The sequence below is a fragment of the Ochotona curzoniae genome, unplaced genomic scaffold, assembly GCF_017591425.1.
Source record: "Ochotona curzoniae isolate NIBS_2020 unplaced genomic scaffold, NIBS_Ocur_1.0 scaffold_4683, whole genome shotgun sequence".
NCBI classification, from domain to species: domain Eukaryota; kingdom Metazoa; phylum Chordata; class Mammalia; order Lagomorpha; family Ochotonidae; genus Ochotona; species Ochotona curzoniae.
The window spans coordinates 1,828,550-1,855,000 of record NW_024467121.1 but is presented as its reverse complement, the minus strand read 5'-3'; the positions used below and the strand labels follow the sequence as shown (position 1 = coordinate 1,855,000).

General features: G+C 39.5%; 1 protein-coding gene across 2 annotated transcripts in view; it reads left to right on the top strand.

Moving 5' to 3' along the window:
- Positions 1–26,451, top strand: part of ITGA8 (integrin subunit alpha 8) — a 163,598-nt gene that overhangs the window by 41,420 nt on the left and 95,727 nt on the right. For both annotated transcript variants that reach the window (XM_040967867.1, XM_040967868.1), the window contains 5 exons: positions 3,255–3,298; positions 5,173–5,229; positions 8,765–8,817; positions 17,662–17,867; positions 19,907–20,098. In XM_040967867.1, coding sequence (XP_040823801.1) covers positions 3,255–3,298; positions 5,173–5,229; positions 8,765–8,817; positions 17,662–17,867; positions 19,907–20,098 — 552 coding nt within the window. The remainder of the gene's footprint in view (positions 1–3,254; positions 3,299–5,172; positions 5,230–8,764; positions 8,818–17,661; positions 17,868–19,906; positions 20,099–26,451) is intronic.

Below are 26,451 nucleotides of genomic sequence, written 5' to 3'. Positions count from 1 at the left end.
TGTCCTGATCATTTATAAGAAAAAACTATGAACATCATAAGTCAACTTCACGTTGAATAACTCTTTAGTGTTGTGGTCATCTGAGGTCTCAGACTACAAAGTTACTAGGGATGAGGGCTGACTTAAAAAAATTCTAAATGTTTGTGGGCTGAAAGAAGTAGCGGTTGCCATGTATTTCACATGGCATAATCTCCCTTGAATCTGTCCTGGCCAACAGGAATGACCCTGAAATCTGTCAACTTCATTATATTTGATTGTGGTTTGCATTTAGCATCAGAAGAATTTAATTCAAACCCAGAAAAAAGATTATAGAAAACTTGGCAGTGGCCTACTAGTCTGGCTGCTTCCCGAGTAAGTTATCCAGACAGCTAATTTATTCGGAACCCCGTTTTATTCTTTAAGAACATGCTTTGTGCACCCCCAGTTGCTGTACATGAGAAACCCCTATGCTCCTGTCTCAAACCACTCCCTCCACATTTCACTCAATTCCATCCCCTCCGGTGATCCAGAGAGGGGACTCTTGCACTTCTTGCTTCTCTATCTCATATTATCCATTTTTTCCCCCTCATCTCCATCCTTCCCAGTAATGTGCAAGCACAATGTTATTTTGTCCATTTTTAAAGCAACTTACTTCACTTTCCCCTCTGGCTGCAACATGCACTTCTCTGCTTTAAAGCAGTGTCTCTTTTCTCTGCCTATGTTCTCTGTTGACAGTTCCTCAGTTCTTCTTCCCTTCAATCCACTCTTGTTGGACTGTACCTTGCTGTGCTAAACCACTCTTGCCAATCATACCGGTGACCTTGATGTAGCTCATTTTCATTAACTCTCTAGAGTGTGAGATAAAACTGATTCTTCACTTGATTTCCCACAAAATGATTTAACAGAGAGGTAGAGACGGACATGTCTGGGGCAGGGAAGTGGGGTGGGAGGAGAGAGAGAGAGACAGAGACTCTCTCCCACCCTAGTTCACTTTCTCAATGTCCTCAATTGGCATTAGGATATCCAAGTCTCCTACATAGGCGGCAGGGATCCATGCCTGACCCATCAGCACTGCCTCCCAGGGTTCGTATCAGCAGGAACTTGGAATTATGAGCCTGTGTAAAGAATTGAACCCCAGTACCCCAATGTAAGGCATAGGTATCCTATCTGGGGGCTAAATGCCTACTCTTTCCTTTCCTTCTCCTCACTTCTATGGCCCATGCTAAATCCTTGGACTGCTTCCCTACTACTGGAGTTCCCTCCTGGAAATCTCATTTGGTCTCATTTATTTCTGTAGCTTACAGTCCAAGTCCATATATTCAACTTTCTCCTCAATCTCCCAATTTGAATAGCTACCTCCAAATATGCAGGGTTTCCAAAAAATTCATGGAAAATGTGTGTTGAGTAAAACTATATGAATTTCAATAAATTTCTGCATTCATTTTCTTTTAACTTCATTCTTCATGAACTTTTTGAGGTGCCTTCATATGTCTTTCCCTCTGTCATAAACTTCCCAGTTGCAGTGTTAGTGGCAAGGCCATGTTCCAAGCTGTCCAGCCAAAGGCCTTGGAAGTCAGTTTTGGATTATGCTTTCTCTCAAACAGCATATCCAAGCCAAAAGCAACTCCTGCGGACTATACTCACAACATCCAACCAGAGTATGACCACTTCTGCCCTTTTTAGTGCATCTGGTCCATCATCTCTCACCTACTCGATTACAACAGCATTCTTACTGGTCTCCATGCATTTACCCTTCCCTTTTACCATCTGTCCTAAAGTCAACAGCCAAATGTTATTTTGGAAACACAAGTCAAATCAGTCGAAATCATCACAGTGACTTACAAGGCTCTTTATCTGTCCTTTGATTAACCTGACCTCACCTCCAGGATTCTGCTATCCTAGTCTCCTTACTATTCCTGGAATACAACAGACACATTCCTGCCTCAGGGCCTTTGTAGCCACTGTTCCCTATAACCAGAAAATATGTCTTCCAGATGCCCACAACCTTTCTTCCTTCTTTCTCATCGCCCCTAAGCCTGTCCCTGGCTACCACCTTAATAATTTACAATTCCTCTTTCAGCACTCCTTTCACCAGTTTGCTATTTAGGTTTTCTTCACATTACACTTACAATATTCTATTAATGCCATTTAATTGGCTCTTTAGTTTTTCATCGTTAACTGTCCCTCTCCATCACTGTGTACTCTGCAAGAGTGGAATTTTGTCTGTCTTGCTGCTTGCTGTGTCCTTAGGTCCTCAATACTCTTTCCCACTAAAACATCCACCATGTGCTCTTGAGTGACTGCCATGGTTGTTAATGCTTACACATACCCAGCTTTGTGAGAGCACAGTACATACACTTCATGCTAGAAACTGTGCTATCTCTATAAGGAGGATGGAAGAATTGGATAGAAATCTCTTCAGACTTTCTAGTCTTTATACTAATGTATACTAACATTTAAACTCTACAAATAAAAAAATTAGATTGACAGAAATGAGGGCTGTGAAGACTTTCAGTAATCAGCTCTCAAATTCCATGTATTACAGGTGACTGGGGGAAAATTAGTTTCAATAGTTCATCCAGTTTCCTGACTCTGGAGCCGATCCCTGTCTGTTGGGCTATACCATCCCTTCTTCCCTGGAGTTGTCTCCGCTGTCTCTATGATTTCTGCCCAGGATACCATTAGCTGCCTGGCTTCCCTCTGATGCTTCTGCTAACAGACAGTTCTAGGGGCCCAGCCTCCTGCAATTTATGACACAGAGCTCTTCCTTAGGGAACGAAAATCATCTCTAACATGTTAGTATACAGGAGCTGTCCTTGTTAGACCAGTGTGAAAGGTGTCACCAAGGCTCTCCATCTGTCTCTCTCTGCCTTTCAAACAAATAAATATTTTAAAGGTGTCACCATAGTGAAGGTGGAACTGTCAGATTTTATTGACAGATCTCATGTGGACCTGAGAGGCTGGCTGATGTTCTAGAGAGAGAGAAAGCTGTGTGCACCAGAGGGGAAGACTGGGAAATCTCAGATTACAACTTTGTTATGTTTCCTATTGTCTATAGAACAAATGTTAATGAAAAACTTGACTTTAAACTTGCAACACTCTATGTGTTGCTTACTCATTTAAAAGGCAGTCCTTATCACATATTGGTTATATGGCATTAAAAATTATAAATAGATTTAAAATCATATATATAACTATATATATGTATATATAACTCTATATATGTATAAAACATAGTTACAATTCCTCTTTTAAATGACTATTTTTATCCTCAGAATTGGTTGCTGGAGTCCCAAGAGGAGCACAGAATTTTGGATATGTGAGTACTGAGAAAGCACATTGGGATGCTTGCTTTCACGCAACGTGGAAACTTTTAAATCTTTTCTCCATAGTGAGCTCCTCCTGATTAATTATGCTTACTACAAAGGAAGGGAACCAAGAGAGGCTGGATTTATTCTGATCCATGTGCGGAATCTGCTACATTATGAGAAAGGCCTTGTGCAAATAAAAATATGGGACACCCTGTAAAAATTATTAAAACCTTCTAGACAGCGATAGCAGTAAGTTCCACCAATGAGGTCCACTAAGTACAAGGCCCTGCCTGACTGCCCAGCCACACAGCCAGGAAGCCAGCCATATTTTCATGCCCAACCTAAGACTAATGTGGAGGATGCCACTGTCTTGATCAACACTTTAAGATGAGAAAACTTCAAAAAGTTTGTCAAAAAGTGGAAATAGAAGTTTACATTGGTAGAAAAGATTTTTGAAATCCACATACAGCTTTTGCGTAATATTCATTTTCCATAAACTTTCCAAAGATCCTCTAAATGCATGGATTTCAATTTTTTCACACAAAAATAAACTTACTCTTACATTTCCCATGAACAACTTGGAACACATTTGTATGTCTCAAGCAGCAGAACTTTTAAGAAATCAATTGCTAGTTCACCAGCATATTAGTGAAGTGATCACAAAATGGGTGGTTTTTAAGCAACACACATTTATTCTATAATCCTGCAGGCCAAGAATTTGAAATCCAGGTCTGGTCAGGGTCATGCCCCTGTGAAAGCATCCAGAGGAGTGCTTTGGCCTCTTGAGGCATCAGGTGGCTCCTGGCCCTCCTGGTGGCAGCAGAGTGGCAGTCTCCACAGGTGTCCTTGACTGCCTTGATAGGGATCCCCCACCCTTGCAGGAAGGACCTATGTGGAATGAGCTCATCTCAAGACCCTTAATTAATTCCATCTGCCACAAGCCTGGTTTTAAAATAAGGGCAATTCTGGGGTTAATTTAGGGCAGACACTACTCAAGCCATTAGCAGTCTCTAGTACAAATGAACACAATGAAATGAAGAAGAGAAAATAAACTGTATAAAAATAAAATGTTTAAATAGTGTCTATGTTCTCACAAACTTCTAGACATCTTAATGTTTATGGGTTTGGCTGTTTAGAACTAAAAAAGAATGTTTTTGCTATATGGCTAGCATTTCTAATTTGCATTTTTTGGCCAAGAGCTATAATTATTCATTGTCATAATAACAAAAGGACAAAGTGGATTTGGACAAAATTCCTGATGAAATAAATTAACTAACCATCAGGTTAATTACTGTCAGCATTCATAAATTCAACTTCCATTTTCCACTTAGGATTAATAAGCTTGCATTTTGTTTGAAAGCATCCTACAAAATATTTAATTTGCTCAAGTTATCCTTGTAGGTTTGCTTTTTTTTTTTTTTTTTTTTACAAAATAGCTAACCTGTTATCATTCTTTTTTTTTTTGAAAAGACTTATTTATTTTTATTGGAAAGATATACAGAGAGGAAGAGAGACGAAGAGGAAGATCTTCTGTCCGTTGATTTACTCTCTAAGTGACTACCACGGCTGGTACTGAACCAATCCAAAGCCAGGAGCCAGGAGCTTCTTCCGGGTCTCCCACGTGGGTGCAGGGTCCCAAGGCTTTGGGCTGTCCTCAACTGCTTTCCCAGGCAACAAGCAGGGAGCTGGATGGGAAGCGGGATAGAACCGGGTGCCCATATGGGATCCTGGCACATGCAAGGCAAAAACTTTGTCACTAGGCTACCACACTAAGCCCACCTTTTATCATTCTTCATAACAATTTTTAAGTATTGTAAATTGTGCTTTTAGAAAATGTTCTAATTCTGCATCAAATGACATCCCTATATGATTTTTATTTCAGGTTTCAATCATTAACTCTACAGACATGACCTTTATGTACAATTTCACTGGTGAACAGGTAAACACTAAATTCTCATGTACATTAAAAATTCTGCTATTTAAGATGCATGCAAATACATGTGCTTATAATGAATATGTTCTTACTATCTTGGCAATAAATAGTTTCCTAGTGTCTATGTTTAAAAATAGGACAAATCTAGAGCCAATGATCTTATGTTTGTAACTCCTATGGTGACCATTGTAAATATATTACAATTACAGAACTACAATTTAATTTAAAATTAAGTGAAACAAAGCTGGGAAATCAGTAAATATAAAATTAGCCACACTCATTTAATTTCAGCAGATGATATTGCTTTACTCTAATAAATCGCTGCTCACTGTAGAAATGATGATACAGACTGGATGTGGGCCATCAGAATGCCAGCCAGTGAAAACAAGTGCCATAAAAGGCAGTGACCTTGTCCTCTGCCTCCACTGACGCAACAGTATCCAGCACAAAATAGATGCCATGGACCAGACAGCCTGTGCTGAGGGAATTAATGCGTGAAGTACAGAGCAGTGTGTAATAACTCAGTTCTGTTGCTTCTTCTTTATTCCAAACATATGTGTGGGAAATTTTTATTCCTGGTGTGACATCCTGTGGCCTTCACCTACAGGAAATGCATCAAGCCTCTGTTGCTTTGGCCAAGCCTAAAGAAAAGTAGTATTGATGCCATTTAGTTTAAAAAAAAATAACTAACACAACAGCACAGAAATTATTTAACATCTGATCCAGTTGTCCATATCATCTCAAACATGTTTATACAGTTCACCCAAAACTATCTTCAATCAGACCACAAAACGAAAAAATGAGCAATTTTCAAGACAAGCAAATGTCTCTGGGGCATGTATTTCATAGAATCTGAGGTGGGGGGAGGGGTCATCCCACGATCAAAGAGAACTATAGATTTATTCAAATAAAAGGGACCAAGACACAGATACTTCCTGAAATATTTGGAATGATTATAACACTTACATTTCAATGTAGTTGAATTTGATAGTCTTTCTTAGACATTCCTTCCACTTGGACTTATTTTTAAAATAACCTCATATTCCAAATGCAGTGCCACTTCAAATATTCTGTTAGTAGCTAACACTGGACTCAAGTTTTCCAAATGTACTCTTTGTACCCTCCATGGTGCATCTTTGAGATGGCAGAGCTCTTGGCTACCATATGTTGATTTAAAAATGGGAGATAACAAAGATGACCACAGAGGTCATCTTGAAGGCATGACTGAGTAATCCCAGTCATAAGTAGCAGCCTGAGGTAGAGGCGGCACAACTTCAAAATAAGTAGTTAAGACAAAGATGAGCCCCAGTGAGGTCAGCTACCCACAAATCCTTAGTGTTCTGGGGGACAAATGCTCCTGCTGACCTTGTACATGAGAGGCAGAGAGTGAGAGACAGAGAGGAAGCAAGTCAAACAGATCTCCGAAAGCTTCACATTTATGATAATATAATGAATAGCCATAAATGCAGGTGGGGCTTTCTTTCTTCTCCAAAAGTATGTCAGGGTGTTAGCAAAGAATTACAGAAGGGCAGGCTGGGACATACCGCTGGTGGCATTGCAGATTTTCATAGACTTTCTAAATGTCAGGCCACTGAATCAGCAGCACACAGCTGTGCGGGCTGTGTCACTTCAGCTACCATCTTCTGTGTCCCAAGATCAGTCTTGAGACATGCAACTCCTGGAAGTGTGCCGAGTGAGTTCTGGGTGCCTGTCTTTGCAGAGATGACACTGTCTCCTCACATGTCCCATCTTACTGGCCAGAGTCCATGAGCCTGGGTTTCCACCTATCCCTTGCTAGGACCAGAGCCTTCCACTGAGCCATAGGACCATGCGGAGTCCTGGCCAGTTACTGGTCCTTGTCCCTTCCTCCTAGGGAATTGCTATGGTTTCTTACTGTCATTAACTGAGGTCCTGTTATGAAACCAGTTGTCTGCACATGGAACACCACCACCTCCTGGGCTAATGTGGTCTGAGGTCACACATCATTCACCACCCTGGATTGCCTGGATGTTGCAACCTGGTGAAATGTTCCATGTTGCTTATAGCATTGGATGTGGCACCATCTTGTGAACTCTTAGCTAGAAATAGAGAATTTAGGTGATTTATTTGTAAAAGCAGCCACGACAAAAAAACTAACTCTGATAGCAGCATTTTAAAATGAACACAAAATTTATTGAGCTTTGAGTTTTCTACCAAAATTTGGGGTAGAAATAATAATGTTCCTCTGAATCAAGAAAAAGATACATATATGTGTATATATATATTTTATATGTGTATATATATATTTGTGTTATATATATATATAAAACACATCTCTGTGTGAAGACTACACATGTCACAGGAGGAATAAGAAATGTAGTGTGTAAGCAAAGGCACTTGACCTAGCAGCTAAGACCCTAGTTAACATGTTAGCATTCCACATTAGACTATTCGGGCTGTTAGTGTCCCTGGATCCTGATTCCAGCTTCCTGCTAATACACTCTATATAGCCCATGTAATTTGGTTCCCACCACCCATCCACTATGGGACGCTTGAACGGAGTTTTTTGATTTGCCTCTTTGAAGCATTCTTCATGTGAACTATCAGATAGTGTTTCTCTCTCTCTCTCTCTCTCCCCACCCTCCCAACCCCTCCCTACTGATCCCTCCTTCCCTCTCTTTTCCATCAGGCAGTGCAGATGGAAAAGCAGATGCCACTGCCTTCTGTGGAGCATACGTTCTTGTGGCTTGTGTGTGCTGGTGGAATCAGTAGGTGATGGGAGACTGTATCAGCTCAAGTGCTAGATAGCAGGCTATGGAAACACAATTGGCAAGCTAAAATTATGGGCCAGATTTTAAAAAATGATAAATCCTGCAAAAATAGTTCAGAAAATAAAAATCTCAGAGAGGAAACAACATGGGAAGATGGAATAAAAACTTACTTAAACTCCTAAAAGAATTAGGAGCATGTGTGACCTTTGAGTTCAGGTTAAACTGGTACTGAGATGTGGGTTTCTCTCAGTTGAAGAGGAGTTTGATCTTTCAGTAATAGGGAGAACCCAGAGCAAAGAATATAAATCTGACTTCATTCTTCTCGCCGGTGTTCTTGTGACTATCCTCAGTACCATAGATTTTATCATTAATGGGGCTGAAGCTGAGCCACCTGGAAATACAGTCACATGAGACTTCACTATGGAACAGGAACTAGGTTTATTCTGTGACAGTCAGTATTGCAGGATAAGGGGGAATTGGTGACTAGAGGCTGCAGAAGGGCCACATGTAGCAAAAAACATTCCAATGGTGGCTCAACACATTGAATAGGCTGCTTGTTACACATCTCCAGGGGATGTCCGAGCAGATGTGAGGTTAATGTGGGGACAGTCACTCATTGGGTCAGGAGTTAGGCTAAATGACTTGAAGACTCTTCTCATGTCCAAGAGTCGGCAGATTCAAACACAAAAATGCGCCGTGATGAGATTAATCTTTCAGGAATAATTGAGGAGGAACTATAAAAAAACCAATGTTTTGAACATAAAAGGTCGTCTTATGGTTTTCCTTTGCAGATGGCGTCGTATTTTGGATATACTGTTGTAGTGTCAGATGTTAACAATGACGGGTAAGTTTATAAGACCTTCCTCGCTCATTGTACATTATATTCCTCCATAAAGACATTATGGTTTTCCTTCCGGAGTTCCTCGGCAAAATAGAGGCTCTCTTGTTTGAGCTTTTTTGATTTAGTACAAGAGGATGCATCTATTAAAGAATTCTCTGTCATCCTGTTTTATGACTTTGCTGAGATTTTCTACATCTGCCACTTCTAGAAGAGGCTATTTTATTTAGTCTTTTTTTTTTTTTAATTTTATGAAGTGAATAGCACTTGTCCATTTCAAATCAATAGCTGTCTCCAGAGTTTTCCCTATAGGGTTGATACATTCATAAAGCACTTGACATAAGTGGATGTTTCCCCCCTGATACCAATTTAAGCAGTGTACTAGTAATGTCCCTGGAGAAGATTAAATAGCAGTATATTTTATTAGACTGGGGCAAAATTACAGTTGAATTTGGGCCAGGCAGGGTGAAAAATTATGGTTCACCACTATTACTTCAAAATAAATTATAATGAAGTACCAGGTAAATTAATGAATCAAGTAAGAATGTCACTAGGTTGAAATGCAGTGATTGGCCATCCAACAGATATTGTGTTGGATGCATGCAAGGCATTATCTTCTATGACTAGAATACTGTGCAAAGTGAGTAAGACAGACTGGGTCTCTATCCTTGTAGAGTTCACATTTTCATATAAATTAAGTTTCAGGAGAATCCGCATAATGATCCTGAATGTAGGTTATGCATTTTCAATAAATGCTGGGTGGAAATTTGTATAGCTAGAAACCTCCTTAATGTATTCAGTTAGGCAGATAAATTTATTCACTTTCATACATTTGGGAAAATGTCCTTTTTATGTTTTTCTTGAGCATGTATATATAACATTTATTTCTTGAGCATTGGTTCTGCACTAGTCCTGGGTGTTGGGATGAAAAGAAAAAAAAGTGACAGCTGAAAGCAGCAAGTTGTTCTTGGATAGATGAGTAGGTAAACAGCCCACACCACATTTAGACAGTGAGGATTTTCTCAGCGCTAAAAAGAAATGAGCTCTCTAGACCTAAAAATATGGAGCAACTTTAAATGCCTATCACTAAGTGAAAGGAACCAATCTGAAAAGGCCATATACTCTATGGGCCCGAGTACGTGACACACTGGAAAGGGCAAACTATGGAACTAGCAAGAGGCTTGCTGTTTGCCAGAGGTTCTGGAGAGGGAAGGAGGGATTGCTAAGAGGAAAACAATGAATCTTCCTTCAGTGACACCGGAGTCTAAGATCCTGCACTGAGTGGATACGTGTAATTAGACATTTACTTACACTCAATAGCAGTGAAGTCAATGGAAGCTGCAGACTTTAGTTGAGAATGAATGATGTTTGAATATAGTTTGTGCATTGTAACAAATGCATGATTCTGGTGAGGAATGTGATTTTAGGAAAGGCTCAGAGGAAGGGATATTCTGAGATCTGTGTGCTTTCCTACTACATCCTCTTTGAATCTTAAACTGCCCTGAAAAGTAAAGTCTACTGATTACAAACAAAAAGAGAAAAGAGAGGAGGAATATCAGCAAGGATTCAACTTTAAATCCCATAGATTGGAATGCCTCAGCAGTACAGTTACAGTAGGTTACAGTTGAGGAAAAATCTAGAGAAATAAGGATAATGTGATGAAAATGGAGGGCGAGGAAAATGGAGAGGGAGGTGAAGGAGGAGGAGGAGGAATGAATCCCTATATTTACAAAATTGTCATGGAAAGTAACAGTGAAAATAAATGAGGAAACAAGCCATGGTGCCTGGAGAAGGGTGAGCAAACTGTTCCCGGCAGAAGAGCCCAGGCCCAGAGGTGGATGCTAAGCTGTAGCTTAGAAGCAAAGAGGCAGGAAGAGACAGTCATGGGGAATGGAGCCCACTACATTTACTCCCCACTCTCCATGTAGTCCCTCCATGTGCACTCTCCATGTAGTACTCTCCATTACTGCCCTGGAGCACAATGAGTCTGTTTCCAACCTCCTGTGTGCCACAAAGGATTTCCAAGTAGCCTGCCAAGACTTGCATCCTAGCAAGTAGTCTCTGTCCATCTGGATTTTTTGGAGCCTGGGGTCATGCACCAGGTGAGGCAAGACTGGGGCTTGATCAGTGCTTGCAGTGTGGGGAGGCAGGAGTAATTGCACTTTGAATGTATTTGGAAAGTTTAAGTGAATGCCCATATTATTCTGGAAGCAGGTGATTTAAAATTAAATTGCCAGGGCAAATATTTAACCTAGTGTTCAAGTTGCTAGTTAATAGGCCTGTTTGCTCTCAGGTTTGAATCCTAGCTCTGACTCCTCACTCCAACTTCCCGCTAATGCAGACCCAGGGAGACAGAGGGATGCTCAAACAGCTGGGTTGCTGCTACTCACAGGATTGATTTCCCAGGTTCATTTAGTGAGCCTGCACATGGAAATGTTTCTCTTTCTCTATCCTTCTCTTTCTCTCTGTTAAATAAGTCAACAAATAGACAAATAGTATTTTCTTAACTGGTTATCTTTGTTACAAAAAGCAAGCAAGCATGACTATCAACATTCAAGATTTCCCAGTTGGATGGCCTGTAATCAAGGTGTTTTAGGAAGAAAAGCTTGAAGCTAAAACATGGCCTGCTATCTAAACTCAGCAGGCCCATTCTGTGGAGCAACAGAATACTCTGATGGCCTTTTGCAGGTATAGACAGTGATGGGCTCAGCAGATCCTCTACAAGCTCAAGGAACCTCACAGACAGCTGCCTTCAGGCTTGCCCCAGGCAGGCTCTGGATCCACTCCACTGGTCTACCAGGCTCACTCCCAGGTGTGAATCTGTATAGCTTTTCCCAGGCTTTATAATAGTCCTTCCAGGAAATAAGATTATTCTCACCTGTGGCAAAGTTTTGTGACAATGTTTATATTTTACATTTTTTTGGCCATGTCAAGAAAAAATAAAAGTTTAAGGAAAGGAATCCATTGGCCTTTTGATAACCATCAAATAATATTATAAAAGATACAGGTATTTTTTAATGATAATTTTTCTCTTGATGTTCTTAAAATTGAATTGCTTTTTATTTCCCTTATAGTCAGTAGTATATTCTGATTACATTAGACTATGCTAACTTGGTATTTCCATTTTTAAAAGTAAAGCACTTATAAGATTCTCAGTCTGAACATAATTTGCTGTTGTTAATTATTTAGATGCTATGAAAAGTTAGGGTTCCTATTATAAATAAGTACATTCTTGAAGCAATTGAGAGTGATCAAAGAAAGATCCCAGATAAAGACATAGAACTCAAGTGAAATCTGACACTGTAATGATGGGGATAGCTATTTAGAGAGAGAATAAGCAGCTTTAAGAATATGACGTGGCTAGGTGATTATTCATGGCTCAGAAGTGAACACCTCCTGCCTTGGTACACACCTGTGTGACACAGATTCTCTTTTCTCCAAACAGAAGATAAGTGTTACTGTGCATGAGGCTACCTCCGGAACATACTTTGACAATATGCATCACCTATATTCACTCTGCAACCAAAGCAAAATGCTGACAACTGCAAAAATCACAGTACACAGTTGGGGGTGGAGGAGAGGTGGTGTCCTCAAGCAAAGGGACCAGAGAAGCAGCAAATTGGTGGACATTCTTTTGCATTTACTCAGAAAGCAGATTGCAAAAGTTTAAACGCAGTTGTGCGCATGCTTGTGGGTGGTTGATGCTGTCAAGGCTGAGACAATTTTGAGAATATAAACAAACTGACAAAATTAACTGAAGTTCAGTTATGTTAAGACAGCCAGTGCTGCGAACTCTGTCAGTGTTAACTCTGTGAGAAATTTCAGGACAAACTTGATAGCTGCAAGTGGAGACAGGAAATGGCATATTTCGTGTTGTGCCTAAACAAGCAAAGCTGGTTTATTGGTTTGTTTATTTTTTCCTTACGGCTTCTTCTTCTTCTTCTTTGGTCTTTTTCCTCTACTCGGGCATTTTAGGAATATACTTTGTATGCAGCGAAGTCATACTTACAAAGCACTTGCGTTTTCCAAATCGTATTTGACAGATTACACCACTTGCCTCATTATTCACATACAGAATATTTAAAACATAGCAATGTCTTCCATAAGCACTATTGAATTATCAGGCTATAAAGGGAAAAACAGCTCCCAGGAAGGACTGTTTCGCACAGAGAGAGAGGGGGTTGGTGTGGGAGTGAGAAAGATTCCTCTCTGTCTGTCTGCCTTTCAAATAAAATGATCCACATTTTAAAAACAGAACAAGACATCGATTGACTCAAATGGCAAAATGATTTTAGTGAAACCACATCATTAAAACTATTCTCCATCATTGCTCCTTTCTGAGGTTAGAATATGCACATTAGTGTATCTGCATACATGTAACTATGTATGAGTTTGTGTGCGTAATAAATACATGAATATATATTCTCAGAACAGCACCCCATTTGTTAAGATTTAAATCAGCTACTTATTATAAAGAGGAAAAAATACCATCTTTACTAATAAATATTTTAAAATATTGGATATAATAAAACAGGATTTGACAGATTTTGAAATAGCTTCATGGCACACATGCCACACAGCAGAGTTTTCTACCACTTTTGCCTACCAGTAGAGGCACAAGCACACAGAACTGAAATGAGAAGTTTTACAAACTATTTACCCATATTTTGTATAGTGAATTCTATTTGCAGTTATTGTATTTTATTTCATTCAAGTAAATTAGTGGTTGAGACTAATTAAATAGAGTTCATAATACAATTCATAATTCAAACAAGCATTACAAATCAAAATCTTGAAAACACCAGCCTAAACAATAGTATATAGCATGACTCTTAAATGGTGTTGCTGAAATAAATAATATTTACACCAAGGGCAAAATATTCTGCAAGTCACGTTGTATCAACTGAATTGAAAACAGCTACTGTGTGTCAGTTTATGGGAACATAGCTCTAAATTGAGAACAAATGCTTCTTTCTCTTCTTTGCAGCTTAGCACATTTAGGGACCTTATATTTAAGTGTCTAGGGATGTATATTTCTGAGAAAATAATCAATGCTGTAAATTTCTCCTAGAATCCAAGTATCCCTTGAATGTGCTGGTCTTTTCCAAAGAGAGGCCTAATCATTTCCCATTTCTAGAACTCAGGGTTCTCAGTGAAAAATGTACTGAGCCCATTGTGTCCAGTTTACACCCTTAGGAACCAATTATGTAGCCTTGTTCCTTCTCTGTAGACTAGAAAATGAGCCTGCATGATCTCTTCAATGGGAAACCATTGACTGCAGATGTTGTACTTTGGGGTATCAAGGCTGCTGCACACACAGTTAAGTATTTAACAAGTGTCTCTTGTGTTGTCCAGCAATAAAAGCACAAAGAGAAATACCTGGGTCTTCTCCAAGGAAAAGTAGGGGGCTGGAACAGTTCACAGCCGTGCTTTCTTCTCAGTCTGCAACACCACAGGATGTCAAAGGATGGGACCTGTTTCAAGTAAACATATTTGGGACATTTGTAGTAAAACACTGTGCCTAACTTTAGCAATTCAACTTGTGTTTAGGAATTTGAGACTTTGAAATGATAGCCAATCCTCAGGTCAGCCTGTCCCACAGTCCCTGGTCCTTGTTACTGGTTAGTCAATCAGAAATGGCTCAAGGTGTTTTTCCATGCTTAATCTTTCACTGTTGGTAGACAAAAAGAGCATAGAGTATAAACAGCTCTCAGTTCCAGGCAATCCCAGAGCTATTTTTCATCTTGTTTCTGGCTTCCACAATGTGTAGGAAAGGAAAATGCATTTTGCATTTTAAACAGGACCTTCTGTTTGCATTGGTATAATATTGTAAATTTCTTTAAATTGTTACAATATTTTCATAAGACTTAATCATTTATTAAATACTACTTTTGTGTTTGTGTGAGAATGTGTATGAGAACGACAGGAGAGAGGGAGAAGGAAAGAAAGAAAAGGAGAAGGAAAGGGATCTTAAGTGATAAAATAACTTATTCCTGGAGCCAGTGAGGTGGCTCAACTAACTACTCCATCTTCAAGTGACACATCCCATACGTGCACCAGTATGTGTCCCGGCTGCTCCACTTTCCATTCAGCTCCCTGCTTGTGACCTGGGAAAGCAGTAGAGGATAGCCCAAAGCCTTGGGATCCCACTCAGAGGAAGCTCCCAGATCCTAGGTTTAGATCTGCTCAGTTCTGGCTGTTGTTGTCAGTTGGGGAGTGAAACAACAGTTGGAAGATCTTTTTGTCTCTCTTCTCTATAAATCTGCCCTTCCAATAAAAGTCAATAATAAAAAAAAAACGTATTCAGATATTGTCTACATAATAGAAAAGTAATGTAACTTCATTATGGCACTGCTAGTTAGTTGAAGAGTTAAGTGTAGCAGCTGGTTCTAATCCTGGCAGTCCCGCTTCCCATGCAGCTCGCTGCTTGTGGCCTAGGAAAGCAGTCAAGGATGGCCCAAAGCCTTGAGATCCTGCACCCGCGTGGGAGACCCGGAAGAGCTCCTGGCTCCTGGCTTTGTATTGGCTCAGCTCTGGCTGTTACAGCCACTTGGGGAATGAACCATTGGACAGAAGGTCTTCCTCTCTGTCTCTCCTCCTCTCTCTATACATATATGACTTTCCAATAAAAATAAATAAATCTTTTTTAAAAAAGAGCTAAGTTTTAAATGGTGTTAAATATGGGCCAAAACTTGTTCTCGAATTATCTGAACTCGCCTTTTCCAATTATCTTTTTTTTTTGTATATAATCAGCAGAATCTATTTTTAGAGCACTTTTAGGTTAACAGAAAAACTGACCAGAAAGTACACAGTTTCTGTATGGTCTCCGTCCCATCTACCTTAAATGTCCCACGTTCCTAGCATCTTATCTGATGTGATCCATTTGTTACAACCGGTGGACCTACAGTGATACATTAACAAAAGATCATAGTTTACATTAAGAGTCACTTTTTGTGTTACAGTGTTCTATGATTTTTTCCAAATATACAATGGCATGTGGTTACCATCACAGAAACATCCAGATGAGTTTCCCTGTTCTAACAGTCCTCTATGCTCCTCCAGCTTATCTCCCTCCTATCTCCCTGGCAACCAGTGATATTTTTACCATTTCCATTGTTAACCTTTTATAGAATGTCAAATAGTTGGAATCATGTACTATGTAAATTTTCCAGACTGATTTTGTTCATTTAGCAGTAGGCCTTTAAGTTCCCTCCAAGTTGTTTCTGGTTTGGGAACTTCATTTCCTTTAAATGTTGGAAAACATTCTATTGTGTGGCATACCAAGCTTTGCTTATCAATCACCAGCTGAAAGACATGCTGGTTGCATCTAAGTTTTGGCAATCATGCTGTACTTACTTGTGTGCAAGTTTTTACATAGACAAATGTTTTAAACTCCTTTGGGTAACTACTATTGCAAGATCATATGTAGTAAAATCCCAAGTTAGCTTTATAACAAACTCCTCTTTCCTCTTCTAAACCGACTCCATCATTTTCCATTTCCACTTGCAGTGAGGGAGAGATCTTCATTCTCCCAATGTTTGATGACAGCGTGTTGGATTTTATCTGTTCTCAGAAATTTGGAGTAGCAACTCCTTGTTTCAATTGGCATTTCTTAATTGAAAAATGACACTGAGCATCTTTTCGCCTCCTTCATTGCCATCCTCATTTTTAAAGTGAAGTTTCTGCAGATCTTTAATTGGCTTGTTTTCATATAGTTCTTGTCCATACAGACTATAGCAATAATATGCAAGCCTTAAATTATAGCAATCTTTTGAAATGTACAGAAAATGAATATTATGAAAAGTCTATGTATAGATTTCCCCCCCGATGCCCTCAAATGTATTCTTTCATTCCATTTTCTCATAAACGTTTTGAAGTGTTCTTGAAATGTTGTATAAGACAGCAATACAATCTATGTTATTTTTACGCTGTTTCCTTATATTGTTGAGTCTTAATAATTCTTTGTATATTTAGTTTCCAATCAAATATATTTCACCACTCTCCCCCCCCCAGCACATCACCTACCTGGAGCACTCAGGTTTTTTGCCCTGCTCACAACTGTGACCCCTGGAGCACCAGCTTCCTCTAGCCCTCCTGGGCTAATGCTGTCTCCTTCATGGAACCTTTCTGAAGTCCCTCACCCAGCCTACTCACTGTCTGGGATCTCCAGCTCTAATTCAAATGCCATAGTATTTCCCCCAGACTCCTTTCTTTGCAGTTACATGAGTAGCAATGTAACATTACTGGTACATTGGTTAAATACCTAATTTGTTGACCTAGTAGTAGTGTGTTTTTAAAGTCATGTAACGCCATGCTAAACATGGTAGGATATAGGATGTTTGTTGACCTGAGACTAAGAAGTAGAAGGGGAAGAATACCACTGGGAAGGCAGGAAGCACAAGAGGGGGCAGTTACCACAAGCTTAGGGTACCCTGCAGATGGCTCAGGTCTTCAAGGAATTTCTTGCTCTCAGTAGCTATTCTCATCTCACCCCTTCCTTTTGCTATCAATGATCAAAAATGTAGATCAGATGAATAGTTATACAAATTGTAGGCAAACTGTGATTGGCTTTTTAAAAATGTGTTTCTGTATCTTTAATATGTTTTCTGTGTAACTAGTTTCTGGAGATGCACTAAAAAGCCTAAATGAGTGAGATATCTGATTTTCTTAACATAATACCATCTCTCATTTTCTTAGAGCATCTTTTCATAGACATGAGAAAGCAAGGAAAGGAATATGAGGATTATAAAGTGACCCCCAGAAAAGAAAAAATACCAATTAATAGATTACACATGCACCAAAAAGAAGCTCATCTGTGCTAACTCACTGTCCTCTCTCTGTTTCCTACAGAATGGATGACATACTGATTGGGGCACCGCTGTTTATGGAGCGTGAGTTTGAGAGTAGTCCTAGAGAAGTAGGGCAGATCTACCTGTACCTGCAAGTGGGTATGCTCTTTTTCCGAGACCCACAGATCCTCACGGGCACCGAGACCTTTGGGAGGTTTGGAAGTGCTGTGGCGCACTTGGGGGACCTGAACCAAGATGGATACAATGGTAAGTGAATCTGCAGAGAAGTCTGATGTGTCATAATTTCCTGCTAATGTTGCCTATAGGAAACAGTGGACATCTTTCAGCATTCACGGCAGTGTGTGGGGCACTCATGTTATTAGTGATTCTTCATCTGCAAGCAACTTGAAGCTATTACAGAGTGATTGATTTAGGGTATCCTAGAACAGCTTCAGTAGTAATGACAAATATTTTTTTTTAATGAATGTTAGGGTTTAATCACTTGCAAAGAATTAGAGACCCTTTGAGAAGCAGGACAAATCAATGTATCTTGATATATTGGCACATGCACATTGCCTTATGATTAAACACTATGCTTAAGGGATAAATTGTGCTAAGTTCCATTATTTTGTAAACCTCAGTTTAGAGGGAATTTCAATGTTTGTAATAAAATAGTATTAAAAGCTTAGTTTAGGCTTGTGGTTTTGCTTCAAGTGAGGTGTTTGAAACAGTCTTTTCTCAGAAAAAAAAAACATGCATGCCCACACAAAGTTTTACAAACATTTTTGGAATCTTTAAGAACCAAGGTACAGTGCATTTCCTGTTTCAAGAGTTGTTATTCTTTGCCTAAGGAGTATTCATCTCCTTTGGCAAGTGTTATTTTCCTCACATGATTTTTATTAAAAAAAAAAACCAGACAGTTCTCAGCAATGTCTGTTTAGGTAATTTCTAAAGCACCACAAATTATAAGTGCAAGCGTACCCTGAGTGACTTGCCCCTATCACAGTCATTCAAATGAAATAAATAATACCAAATTGTCTAGGAACTTGTCTTTTTCATCTATCTTCTTCTATTTGCCCTTTTCTCTCAGATCCTGAATAATGTTTTTTCAGCACAAAGAGGAGAACTTTCAGTAACATCAAAAGAGGTTCAGAGCTTTGCTAGGGCAACTGTTCCTGTATGTAAAGCAGACTCTCTGAGATTAAATAGTTGGATATGAAGTTTCTGATTTAGCAAACATGAAGAAAATACTCCTTGCTATCACCTACCATGAGGCAGTATCATTCTTTTCTTGAGCACCTGGAGTTCTGTGTCCATTTGCCTTTAGCTCTTAGGGCAAGATGGAGTTCTGGTCCTCATTAATGTCATGAGAGTTGAGGCATGCTTTGTTCAGTCTGATCCAAGGTCCTGATAAAAAAAAGGAAGTGAGGACAGATGAGAACACCTACTGTAGCCCACCATGGGAGGCTGCTAGAGATTGTGGTATTACTAGAATTACCTTCCAAATACAGTGAAGAACTCATGTTTGTTGTTTAGGACAGTCCTGACAATCAGGTGTGTAGACAGCATATTTAAGTCATTGCTGGGTTTTGTGGCTTTGTCTCAGTTACTAAATATTCTCAATTGTAAAATGCGTTGCTTAGCTCATGAGACTGGGTAATTACAAAATGACATCAGGGGTTTCTTTTGTTTGTTTGTTTTTGTTCATTTCTGGAAACAAGGAACCCCCAGGTAGCTGGCAAAGGGCCTTCCTTGATCCACTCAGCCCTGCAACTTGAGCTTGAAAGTGACTCTTTCCTGAACTGAGTTTCCACATGCATTGGCCCCAGACTGCTCTTTAAACAGACCACGTCCTTCTCCCTTTGGGCCTTTGCAGCCATTACTTCTGAGCTCCACATGGTTGGCTCCTTCTTGTCCCTTGATTTCAATGTAAACGCCAGCCACAGACACTTTGTGTGACTGCCTCATTCCAAACTAGCAATCCTCCACCAGACCAAAGATTCTGAACATAGCATTTATGGATTGATACTTTTTGATTGGTTTTCAACCCAAATAGTCTAGTACCACTAGAATATTTGTAAAAGCAAGAATTTTGAGTTTCTCATTCATTGTTGTGCCCACTGCCCCAGGCACTCAGCAGACACTCAGTATTTGTTGAGTGTGCAAAAGACATCAAATACATTAGTGTTGCTATAGAACTATAGAATTCTCATGGAAAAACGTAAGATTTGGTTCTGCATATTTCTTTTTTATTATATTTAGACCTATTTCTAAAAGCTTCTTTATTTTTAAAAATGTCTCTGTAGACATAGCCATTGGTGTGCCTTTTGCGGGCCAGGACCAAAGAGGCAAAGTGCTGATTTACAATGGGAACCAGGATGGCTTAAACATCAAGCCTTCCCAAACTCTGGAAGGAGTTTGGGCCTCACAGGCTGTGCCTTCAGGATTTGGCTTCACTTTACGAGGCGACTCCGACATAGACAAGAATGATTATCCAGGTAAGTTTTCTTTTTTTTTTTTTTCCCCACAGGATAATTCACTTCCTGGAAAACAGCTTGGAAAATGCATCATGCCTACCTGGTTCACCACTAACGCCAAAGGCTAAGATTTAACATAGCACAGGAGTTTGGGGTATGAGTCCAGAGTGACTTTTAGGGAATGCGAAGAAGACAAAACAGCCTGTTTCTTATGAAGAGACAACATTAGCAAAGTAAGATGGCTTACCAAGCTGCTTTGGGCATAAAACTCGTCAACTTTTCAACCCATGTTTCCATTAGAAACCTCTTAGTGGTTTGCTCTCCATTAACAAAGGAAGCTTGCATCAGATCCCTGTCTTAAGCAATTCATTAAGTGTATGAGCCTCAACATTTTTGTCATAAAGCTCATGTTTTACAGCATGCATATTTTCCAGTCACATTCCAGGTTTTTTCAAAGATAGATGGAGTATTTCTGAGTGGAATAAAAAAATGAATTCATGATCAGCATCATAAACTACTCTTGATTACCTACTTCTTGTTGAGAATGCCTGAAAATCTGTAAAGAAATAGATAACTTACACATTGTGCCTGCTATATGAATATAATAATTTGGATGATTTTAGTAATTAAGGTTTTTAGCAAAGAACATTGGATTTCTTAGGTTTCTGAGCTAAATCTTCACTTCTATGTGGGTGATTTCAACATGACTTTAATAAAGACTTAGAAGTCATTAACAGTTAACTGACAGTTTCAACTATTTATTAAAACCTTGTCTCTTTCCACTACCCTCTCCCATAATTAAAAATTTCCATATGTAGAACTTTTGTTGATTTGGGGCAGCTGTCCAATGAACTGACTGCCTAAATATACATCATTAATCTCACTCCATTGGCTTTCTTTTCTCCTCTGAGATTAGGCCAAAGAGTACCAAAACATATTCTTAAACCATGCCAGAAACCTTTCATGATACTAATTCAGACATCATAGCTGATGCAAAGCCTCTTTGGTACTATATAATATGTTAACACTTTCTATCTGCAGCAATTTCAAAAGCATTTAAATTTCTTTTTTAGGTTATATAATAGTGTAATCAATGATGGCTAGTTGATTATGGGCAGGGGTCTTACACATACTATATCCTAATTTTAAGTAATTTAAAAATATAATTTTCTTATGTGACTTCTGCACCCAAAATGTGCTTAGAGTGATTAAAGAATCTCAATCCTTGGGTTGCAATTTCAGATAAACAGTTACTTTAAAAAGTTACTGCTATGCATTATGCTTGTCATAGGATTCCTTTTCTGCCTTTAAGTACCAGGAAACTGGACAGACAACATGACTGTGCCTTCCAGAAGGCCAAGGTTTAAGGGTACATATCAATCAAATAGTTAGTTCATTAACTTCCTGTGATAGGTAAATATGTCCCAAATGACAATTAAAATAAAGAAATTTTTCTCTTAGGAAATAGGAGTGTGCTTTAAAAAACTAGAAGACAACGGAATTCAAAGATAAGTTTATATTGGTTCCAAGTAATTATGAAATCTGTATGCGAGGGGTCTTCAAAAAGTACATGGAAATGAATATTTTGTGGGAAAAAATCCTTATGTTCACTGAAGTGTTACTGGAGCTTTTGTGGCTGATCCACAGTTGGAATAGTGAATTCCACTCAAAAGTTACTGTGTACTAGCCCTCCACTCTCCACCCAGACCCCTGGCTTGTCCTGTCGTAGCCTTCTTTGGTCCACCATTACCAAGCAACTTTTGGGACTCAGGTAAGGCTTTGCCTGCAGAGTGGCGAAAGCCTCGTTTACTCCAAAGATAATTGAGTGGCATGCTTTCCAAATAGACCCAACTTCATTTTATAAACTCTATGCTCTAATCCTCTGTAGCTTAGCTTATGATTTTCCAATCCAGTCCTTTTTGGAACTTGAAACAGAAGACAATTTTCTTTCTCTCACATCAGAAGACTTTTGTCTTCTGATTCTGATGTCATCTGAGTTTCAAAATCTGCTCAATAAGTTGACTTTCTTCTTGTACGTCATTCATCTTGATATGCACTGGTTCTCAACCTTGGCTGCACATTAAAATCACCTGAGGAGATTGAAAAAGTTCTAAGCTCAGATACAATTAAATCTAATAAATACAGATGGAATCCTTGGGTATGGGCATGTAACTTTAGGGGTGTATTAAAGTGATTGGGCGATTCTAGTCATGTCCAACCACACTGGGAACTAGTCTTCCAGAGCTGTGCCTTCCCCATCTTCACATGCATATAGATCAGCTGGACACCTTTCTAAAACATGCGCCTGATTCAGTCAGCCAGGTGGGTAGGGGCAGGATTCTTCATTTCCGACAAGCCTCCAGGTGCAGCTGGAGCAGTGGTGCTGCTGCCTTTCATACCACATCTAGTATTGAATTTGTGAATCAGTCATGGTGGTTCTGAAATGCACATTCTAATCCTTTGCTGAGCCTGATGCTACATGTGGAGTACATGGCAACACTTGGATATGTTGAAGACCAACTCTGGTAGGGGCTCAGATATCTAGGATCTTACCCAGTGCTCTGCTTTGGGGAACACTGCCTGAGAATCTTTGGGGGTCTCACATCTATATTAATCAAATATGCTCTTTTTTCCCATTTGGCAAGAATTTGTTAGCTAAGGTCAGACAATTCTTTTATCTTTTCCCAGGGTAACAAACCATTGTCTGCTTCAGGTGACCTCAGTGTGGTGATTCTACTCTGATGGTTGGACATACCATGTACAGTGGTCCCTGAGGAGACCACTGAAAAGCTCAGAAACAAATGTTTCATTTTTTTCTTTATGCACTGCTCCTTTACATTTCCTGAAGGTTGCCTGTGTATTTAAAAAGGATACTTCACTGGGACAGGCAGTTGGCGGAGTTTGGTCTGCTGACTAAGACACCACTTGGGATACCCACAGTATCTATATCAGAGAATATGGGTTTGAGTTCCAGCTCCACTCCTCTTAACAGATTCCTGCTAATGCACACCTTGGGAAGCAGAAGGTGAAGACAATGGCTCAGATTCTTGAATTCCTGTCACCCGCATGGGAGACTCACCCACTTGGACTGAGTTCTGAGCTCCAGTTCCTACCTTCAAGCTTTAGCTTGGATCAACTCCAGCTGTGCAGGTACTTGGAGGCATGAACAAGAAGATAGGCTATGTATTTCTCTATTTTCCTCTCAAGTAAATATTTTAGATAATGAATTATTGACTATGATATTTGTTAGGAATAAACAGGACTTGACACATAGAGTATTCATAATTAGGTCACAGGGATATCTCAAAGACCTTACCAGTTTCTGGTCAAGACTGAGGCCTGAGATGGTGAGAACCAATCTCTGTGTCTTTCTCTTTTCCATCTCTCTGATCTCTCTGAGAACATGGTAAGCTGCTTCTGCCCCATGCCTCCTGAACTTACATGGTACAGCTGTTGTCCAGTTGTCCTATCAGATACCCATTTTGGCTACCTTGTAAGATGTGACAAAACAAAAATGGCCCTAGGAAGTAACAATCACTGTTTTTTTTTAAATGAAGAAAACCATTGAAAGGAATGTATAACTTCTTTTTTAAAGCAATATGCTAAAAATGAATCTATTTGCTCAGCATTGTTTTTTATGACTATTCCTTGAGTAGCAAGATCTACAAAACAAAGTCATACCTTCATCCAGTAAAAAAAAATAGTGTGTATTACCTTTTCCTAAGTAGTAAACACTGTACTGAAAGTTGGTGATTTGGAGATGAAAACAGTGGGCAAGGCACTGCCTCTACAGAGCCACATTCTGGATAAGAAAGACAGGTAGTTAAGCCAAGACTGCAAAAATGTTGCTTCATTGGATGAAGTTGAGCTTCATGTCAGGAGGCCATCCCTGCCTATGGAAGACCTCTAAGTTGACCTTGTATAAAACTAGAAAGCAACTGTGGAGTGGTACAGGTGGGAGGAATAACAGGTATGTAAGTCCAGAATTAATAAGAAAGCAAGGCCTCCTGGAACAGTGGAGAAACATTCTGAATTTCTGGTTTGTAGACTGAGAATGAGGTTGGAGATGGAAATTGGGCCAGTCTGAAAGGCCATTTTTGCTTTGGACTCACCAAATTATGTTCAAGATATGAAAGGTGGGACAGTCTTTGCACTGCATGGTTATTGCTTTTCTTAGCTGGTTCCTTGGCTTTCTCTAGGAAAATCCAAGAAACATCGGAATTTGCAAATTTATGAAGTAGTTGATGGAGACTTAAATGAAAAAAAAATTGGGCTAAAATAACTAGAATAACCTTCATATCTGAGATGTGTTGCTTAGGAAAGAAGGAAGTTCATTTTGACTTGTAGGTCTGGAGTCTTGGGGTACAATTAGGCAGGCTCAACTGGTTTGGTCTTTCCATCAGGCTGCTGTGGCATGTGTTGAGCAGGGATCAAGTGGTGCAATAGGAAGCAGGGAGAGCAGCTGGGGCTGATGCAGGCTTGGTAACCAACTGTCTTCCAAGGTCTGCCTTCCAAGGGTGTGCCCCAGTGACCTATGACCTGACTGTAACCTCTGAAATACCATAAATGGATTGTCTCCACCTTCAGAAACATGATCTTATAATTTTGGAGTTTAAACCTTTGCATAAATGGAGAGCCAAATCATCCTCAAGCTATAGACATAATACTTGAAAAACTCATATGTGGTGGCTGAGATTATGCTTGTAAATTTTCAAAACATTTTACGAGGAAAATATTATTAGCCTTTAGAAACTTTGTCATCATTTGGTCTTAATTAAAGGTATTACCAGAAGAAAATGTACAGTCTCTGGAGTTCCCCAGACAAGCCCCACCAGCTCCCCTGATTACTTCCAGAACCCAAGTTAATTCTCCCGTCAGGGCTGCTGCAAATGATGTACACACAAGTTGTGTCCAGCCAGGAGCAAGTGGGTGCAGCCTCATATTACAAGGGGGTTCCCTCCTCTTGGGAAAGGGAAAGGATTCCTTTTAAAATTCACACAGACGTGCAACTCTCGGGGGCCTCTTCCAGGATGTCCATCCTAAACAAATCAGAAGCAAAAAAATCTGAAGCTTTGTTATTTTATCAACCTGGTCACCTGTACCATTTATGAAAAAAAAAAAGCAAAGAACAAAAGATCTGAAATTCTGAATTGAAACAAGTCAAGCTACATGGAATGGAAGACACCTGGTAACTTGCTTATCAGTTTGATAGGATAACATGGGATTATTTTCCCATTCTTGAGATGATCACTTTTCTCTCCATTTATGTGCCAGATATGTAGCACCTAATCTAAAAACATAGCACCTGTTGGCTTTGCCTGGTTTTCATTGCCTACTGTACATCCTTTCTGGGAAGTCTTACAACACCTGCCTAAATAGTGGAATGGTACTCACCTTGCTGCACTTACAGACAGCAACGAGCACTCTGCCTGTTGCTAACAGCACTGCTGATATTTACAGACTGAGTGGAGCTGATTGTGAGAATTCGGGTTGACTTACTGGGCATTATGACTGTTTTATTCTGCAAACTGACTGAAAATAAGTTTGCACAGTATCTGATGAAGGCATAGCCATGTAAAAGGTGGCTTGGTTTCTGTTCATTCCTTGTCACATGATTACAACTAACTACAAGTTCCAGATGTTCTATATTTCAGCAAGACCCCTTAGTCTTCTCATCTTCCGAAAGAGGAAAGTTAGCAAAGAACAGACAGGGGTCAATCAAATTGTTAACATTCTTGCAGTCACAGTAATGAACACTACTGATAGATACCCAAGTCCAAAGCATGCTAGCCACCATGTAGTAGATAATATCATGTTCCCTCAGCCTCACTAGCCAACCAAGCCATGGGAGACGGTCTGATTTTGAATTGTAATGTTATTTTCAAATCTCATGCATGAATACACATGACCACACACATACAATAAAGTTAATGGAAAATAGAATTTAAAATATTCTTATTTGGGAAAAACTATATATGAGTAATTTTTCATAAAAGCATTCTCTATTAACTTTTTGAAATACCCTCCAAAATGTGTGTCCACAGCATCAGAGTGTAAAACAAAGGAGTCAATGGAACTCCACATTTTTCCTGGAAAACACTGCACTGTTATAAAAACAACCCTATTAAAGTTAGCAGAGTGGCTGTGGAACAAACAAGGGAAATTAGAGTGCCCAAATTTGGATGCCCATCCAACGCTGATTAGCTTGACACCCAAATTATTCCATGTCTTTGGACTTCCATGTCCTTATCGGTTATGCGCTTATGGGGCTAACCCTATTTCAACGGCTTGTGTGAGCTCACAATTTCTAGACTGGCAGAGGATTCACACAATGTTTTGAATCACTTAGAATAGGAAAGGAAATAAGTTTGGTG